The sequence below is a fragment of the Chanos chanos genome, chromosome 11 (genome assembly GCF_902362185.1).
Source record: "Chanos chanos chromosome 11, fChaCha1.1, whole genome shotgun sequence".
NCBI classification, from domain to species: Eukaryota; Metazoa; Chordata; class Actinopteri; order Gonorynchiformes; family Chanidae; genus Chanos; species Chanos chanos.
Window position 1 is genome coordinate 847,501 of NC_044505.1, and position 6,773 is coordinate 854,273.

The 6,773-nt window shown below is 49.1% G+C and overlaps 1 protein-coding gene across 1 annotated transcript in view; it reads right to left on the bottom strand.

Annotated features, from left to right (window-relative positions):
- Positions 1-260, bottom strand: part of LOC115824136 (P2Y purinoceptor 8-like) — an 858-nt gene extending 598 nt beyond the window's left edge. The window contains exon 1 of the mRNA XM_030788241.1: positions 1-260. This exon is cut by the window's left edge and continues 598 nt beyond it. Coding sequence (XP_030644101.1) covers positions 1-260 — 260 coding nt within the window.
- Positions 261-6,773: the final 6,513 nt, after the last annotated feature.

Consider the following 6,773-nt stretch of genomic DNA (forward strand, 5'->3'; position numbering starts at 1 on the left):
ATGGACAAGAGGGTGACGAGCATGCTGAACATGTCAGTGACGAGAAGATGGACGATGAAGAACTCAGACTCCAGAACCGCACGAGAACCCTGACCCAGAAGCCAAAGAGCCCAAAACCCGCTGGGGAGTCCCAGAGCCAGATCTGTCGACCCGAGAACCAGGTAAAACACGGAAGCCTCAGAGAAGGGGCATACGGGACATGTGCTGTTGTCGTGACGATGAGAGAAACTGTCTGGATGGGAAATATTACCAGCCGTCATTTTCACATCCATCCTGATGAGCCCTGAAACAGGAGAAGAGATTGAGTCCAGTCAGGGTTGGGTCAGAGATTGAGTTCAGTCAGGGTTGGGTCAGATTGAGTTCAGTCAGGGTTGGGTCCGATTGAGTCCAGTCAGGGTTGGGTCAGAGATTGAGTCCAGTCAGGGTTGGGTCCGATTGAGTCCAGTCAGGGTTGGGTCAGAGATTGAGTTCAGTCAGGGTTGGGTCCGATTGAGTCCAATCAGGGTTGGGTCAGAGATTGAGTTCAGTCAGGGTTGGGTCAGAGATTGAGTTCAGTCAGGGTTGGGTCAGATTGAGTCCAGTCAGGGTTGGGTCAGATTGAGTCCAGTCAGGGTTGGGTCAGAGATTGAGTTCAGTCAGGGTTGGGTCAGATTGAGTCCAGTCAGGGTTGGGTCAGAGATTGAGTCCAGTCAGGGTTGGGTCAGATTGAGTCCAGTCAGGCTTGGGTCAGATTGAGTCCAGTCAGGGTTGGGTCAGAGATTGAGTCCAGTCAGGGTTGGGTCAGATTGAGTCCAGTCAGGGTTGGGTCAGAGATTGAGTCCAGTCAGGGTTGGGTCAGAGATTGAGTCCAGTCAGGGTTGGGTCAGATTGAGTCCAGTCAGGGTTGGGTCAGATTGAGTCCAGTCAGGGTTGGGTCAGAGATTGAGTTCAGTCAGGGTTGGGTCAGATTGAGTCCAGTCAGGGTTGGGTCAGATTGAGTCCAGTCAGGGTTGGGTCAGAGATTGAGTTCAGTCAGGGTTGGGTCAGATTGAGTCCAGTCAGGGTTGGGTCAGAGATTGAGTCCAGTCAGGGTTGGGTCAGATTGAGTCCAGTCAGGGTTGGGTCAGATTGAGTCCAGTCAGGGTTGGGTCAGATTGAGTTCAGTCAGGGTTGGGTCAGAGATTGAGTCCAGTCAGGGTTGGGTCAGAGATTGAGTTCAGTCAGGGTTGGGTCAGAGATTGAGTCCAGTCAGGGTTGGGTCAGAGATTGAGTCCAGTCAGGGTTGGGTCCGATTGAGTCCAGTCAGGGTTGGGTCAGAGATTGAGTTCAGTCAGGGTTGGGTCAGAGATTGAGTCCAGTCAGGGTTGGGTCAGAGATTGAGTCCAGTCAGGGTTGGGTCAGATTGAGTCCAGTCAGGGTTGGGTCAGAGATTGAGTCCAGTCAGGGTTGGGTCAGAGATTGAGTTCAGTCAGGGTTGGGTCAGAGATTGAGTTCAGTCAGGGTTGGGTCAGAGATTGAGTCCAGTCAGGGTTGGGTCAGATTGAGTCCAGTCAGGGTTGGGTCAGAGATTGAGTCCAGTCAGGGTTGGGTCAGAGATTGAGTTCAGTCAGGGTTGGGTCAGATTGAGTCCAGTCAGGGTTGGGTCAGAGATTGAGTTCAGTCAGGGTTGGGTCAGATTGAGTCCAGTCAGGGTTGGGTCAGAGATTGAGTTCAGTCAGGGTTGGGTCAGAGATTGAGTCCAGTCAGGGTTGGGTCAGATTGAGTCCAGTCAGGGTTGGGTCAGAGATTGAGTCCAGTCAGGGTTGGGTCAGATTGAGTCCAGTCAGGGTTGGGTCAGATTGAGTTCAGTCAGGGTTGGGTCAGAGATTGAGTCCAGTCAGGGTTGGGTCAGATTGAGTTCAGTCAGGGTTGGGTCAGAGATTGAGTCCAGTCAGGGTTGGGTCAGATTGAGTCCAGTCAGGGTTGGGTCAGAGATTGAGTTCAGTCAGGGTTGGGTCAGATTGAGTCCAGTCAGGGTTGGGTCAGAGATTGAGTTCAGTCAGGGTTGGGTCAGATTGAGTCCAGTCAGGGTTGGGTCAGAGATTGAGTCCAGTCAGGGTTGGGTCAGAGATTGAGTCCAGTCAGGGTTGGGTCAGAGATTGAGTCCAGTCAGGGTTGGGTCAGAGATTGAGTCCAGTCAGGGTTGGGTCAGATTGAGTCCAGTCAGGGTTGGGTCAGATTGAGTCCAGTCAGGGTTGGGTCAGATTGAGTTCAGTCAGGGTTGGGTCAGATTGAGTCCAGTCAGGGTTGGGTCAGAGATTGAGTCCAGTCAGGGTTGGGTCAGATTGAGTCCAGTCAGGGTTGGGTCAGAGATTGAGTCCAGTCAGGGTTGGGTCAGAGGCCACGGCCGTGCGGCAGCTCTGTAGTCGTCTGTAATTTTCTGAATTTCATCTCTGGTTTGACAGGAAGCTGGAAGATCTTACAAATATTTTATTTTCCCTTACAGAAGAAATATTACAAAGACACCGTGAGGAGAAGAGAGATAAGGAAAGTTAAAGCTTTGGACTCAGAGGAGAGACATGTGTGACTCATAGTGATCATTCAGAGGTTTCTGTAATGTAATATAAATAATGTAGTGTAATATAAACTCAAAACAGGTCGATTTCTGTTTCTCACAGAGCTCATTCTTATCGCCTTCTCTTTCCCCTGTTTGTTCTTAGAGCAATATCACCATGGCTAAAACCACCTGCAACCAACACCCGATTATTCTTTCATTTCACTGCAGATTTCAAACCTGACTGTGCATCTAAAGCCATGGCCTACATGTGAGAACTTATGTGATATCATTTTACATAACAGACTAGTCTTTTTATGGGCTTTCTGATCTGTGTATAAACTTCATATAAGTATAAATATATATGTATATTTACATATTTATTTATTTATTACAGATACTGTTTGTGTTTTATAAGGCATTTAATGTGATGAAATATGCTAGCATTATTATTATTATTATTATTATTATTATTATTATTATTATTATTATTATTATTAAGAGCCGTAAAGCAGGAACTGACCTGTGGCAGTGATGGCTTCAGCTCAGCAGTCCAGGCTGTGTTTGTCAGGCAGTATTTTGTGAGATTATTGGTCTCTTCTGAAAATCTTCCTGATCTCCCATAACACACCTGTTCCCTGCATGAGACTGACAGGTAAATCATAGACTGACAGGTAAATCATATTCAAATGTCCAAGGCACCAAGTGACCAGACAGCCAAGGCTTTGGTTTCAAACTCACACACGCTTAATGCAGTGAAACATGTGCTTTGGATCTGGCTTTAGGGTTTGAGGTCAAGGTTGCGGTTTGTGTTCATGTTAGCATTATCTCTGTGAAAGACAATGAACGAAGGTAGGGTTTGATTAAGAATCATTTTAAACATTACAATTAAAAAAAAAAAGATTATTTTTCCAGGGGTCAGGCACAGAGGGTTAATGAGACAGAAAGAGAACACACACACACACACAAGAGGTCTAGGCAAATACTGTATTCATTACATCAAATACATACAAATGCTGTATTTATTAAATGAACTACATAGAAAAGGCCTTTTGTATTCATCCAGTCAATGACATACAAATGACCAGATAAAGATGAGCACAGAGGAAGAGGATGATATTGTGCATTATTGATGGAGGGTGTGAGTGCTGGTCAGACACGCTGACTAAACCACAAACAACACCAACACTTAACAAATCAGGAGTGTTGTTTCTGATGGAGGGAAAATGGGTTGATTTGCATGAAGAGTGGAACCTCTGGGCAAAATTGGTTTTAAAAGCTCATCTTAAAGAGGCGATTATCAAATCACTCCCACTACACCTGTGTGTGTGTGTGTGTGCGTGTGTGTGCGTGCGTGTGTGTGTGTGCGTGTGTGTGTATGACAAAACTTGCAAACCAATCCTGTGTGGAGTTGTGTGCATCCCCTCAGAATCCCCCTGTAACCCTGAGGAGACTGTACTCCAGGTGCCACACACACACAGGCTCTGAGGGCCGTGAAGCAGGTAAACCCCCTGATGGAGTGTCACAGAGAGTCCTGAAGGCCTGTGCTGAGCAGCTGACAGGGCTGGACACAGACATTTTTCATTTCTCTCTCGAAAAAGGAAACAGCCCCACAGTCCCTCAAGTCCTCAGTTAGAGTGCCGACCCCGAAAAAACCAAACGCATCCATAATGAACGACTTTTCACCGGTCACCATGAAGTGCCTGGAAAAGCTGGTTCTCCAATCCATGAACTCTGTGGTTCCAGACATGGTGGATCCCCTACAGTTTGCCTACCGCCCGAACAGATCAGTGGATGACGCGGCGGCCCTGGTGCCTCAGTCTACACTGGAACACTTGGGCACTAACAGAACATATGCACGCATGCTCTCTCTGGGTTACAGCGCTGCTCTCAACAGGATCCGGCCAGTGAAGCTGATTGTGAAGCTGGCAGACCTTGGAGTGCCGCCTTGTAACGCTTTAGCTTCGTAGGTTGAAGACTGGAGACACCGTGGAAGAGGCAGGACAGCGTAGTTGCCGGTACTCATATGGGTCAGTTTAGTAATAAAGCGTCGACCATATAATGCCAGGTCTCAGCGGCATACTACTCTGGACATACATGCACTTCAGACTAGCAAAAATGAAACAGAAAGGGGGATATACAAGCTGTCGCGTTACGGGTTTTCTTGGTAGTAGAATCAGACAGTTACCAATGCACTTGACTTGTTCCACACAAGAGAGCGACCAATTTTCTCCAATCCCCCCAATATACGCAGGCGCAGCTGCTCAATAGGCAATGTGCTCTTAAAGGCACAGCACAATACAACCGTTACAGTAGTGAATTTGAGAATACAGCCTGTAACTGGATTTTGGATTTCCTTATAGAGAGACCATAGGAGGTGATAATAGGAAATAAGGTCTCTGCTGAGCTCATAGTCAGCACAGGAACCCCCCAGGGCTGCTGCCTCAACCCCAAACTCTTCACCCTGTACCCCCCAGGGCTGCTGCCTCAACCCCAAACTCTTCACCCTGTACCCCCCAGGGCTGCTGCCTCAACCCCAAACTCTTCACCCTGTACCCCCCAGGGCTGCTGCCTAAACCCCAAACTCTTCACCCTGTACCCCCCAGGGCTGCTGCCTCAACCCCAAACTCTTCACCCTGTACCCCCCAGGGCTGCTGCCTCAACCCCAAACTCTACACCCTGTACCCCCCAGGGCTGCTGCCTCAGCCCCAAACTCTACACCCTGTACCCCCCAGGGCTGCTGCCTCAGCCCTAAACTCTTCACCCTGTACCCCCCAGGGCTGCTGCCTCAACCCCAAACTCTTCACCCTGTACCCCCCAGGGCTGCTGCCTAAACCCCAAACTCTTCACCCTGTACCCCCCAGGGCTGCTGCCTCAACCCCAAACTCTTCACCCTGTACCCCCCAGGGCTGCTGCCTCAACCCCAAACTCTACACCCTGTACCCCCCAGGGCTGCTGCCTCAGCCCCAAACTCTTCACCCTGTACCCCCCAGGGCTGCTGCCTCAACCCCAAACTCTACACCCTGTACCCCCCAGGGCTGCTGCCTCAGCCCTAAACTCTTCACCCTGTACCCCCCAGGGCTGCTGCCTCAACCCCAAACTCTTCACCCTGTACCCCCCAGGGCTGCTGCCTAAAACCCCAAACTCTTCACCCTGTACCCCCCAGGGCTGCTGCCTCAACCCCAAACTCTTCACCCTGTACACGTATGACTGTGTTTCCACCCAGGACAACAATATCATTATTAAATATGCAGATGACATGACCATCCTTGGCCTCATCAAGGGTGGGGATGAGTCATCACACAGGGAACTGGTGAAGAAAGCCATTGTCTGTGGAGAGAGGACAATGACCTTGCTCTTAACATAGACAAAACCAAAGACTCATTTACCCCTTTTCCACTGACGCGGAGCAGGCGCCGGCGCTTGATCTAGAACCGGTTCCACACATTTCCACTGAGAAAAGACCGGTGCTGGCACCGGCGCAGCTCCCCAAAACTGCTGGTCCAAAAGTTGGAACAACTGACATCAGTGGCTATGCAAATAAGAACCACACAAGAACCAATCAGCTCAGTGTGTGATGTGTTTGGTACATGACGTTTTCTAGAGAGGCGGGAGTAATGAAAAAAGTCTGACCAGGATGGCGGACGCTAAATGCTACATTTAGCATGAAAACATGCATGATTAAAAGATGTACGGGCAGCCATTTGTGTCTACATCAACAAGGCTTGTTGTTTACATGTTACATGAACATAGTCAGGGCCAGAGCGGTAGAAAAAACTTCCTCAACGGCTCTAGACAGGCCAAATAGACCACTGTAGACCTTCATTTACGCACTCAAACGTTTCAGCTGGGTGACAGGCTTGCTGTTTTCATGAATTTTGCCCCCAGAGTGAAAAGTGGTGGGGTGAAATTCGTGAGGTGTTTCACTGTGCGGAAGCCTAACGTAATAGTAACGTTTATAAAAAGCAAAGCAGATGCGTTCTGTCTGCCATGATTTTTTCCCTACAGAAATTCCCTGAACTTTTGCCATGTAACATTCAGTTCTCAAATCTGTCGATACTCAAAATCATCAGATCTGACCGCCCCACCATGGACACACTCTACACACTGCGCTGCAGGAGAAAAGCACAGAGCATCCTCAGCGAACGACAGCACCCAGCTCACTCTCTGTTCAGGTGTCAGAACTCAGCCTGAGACACCTCAGGCCAGAGAGCATCACCACTCACAAGGCTTCCACAACAGCCTCTTTCCACGCACTGTC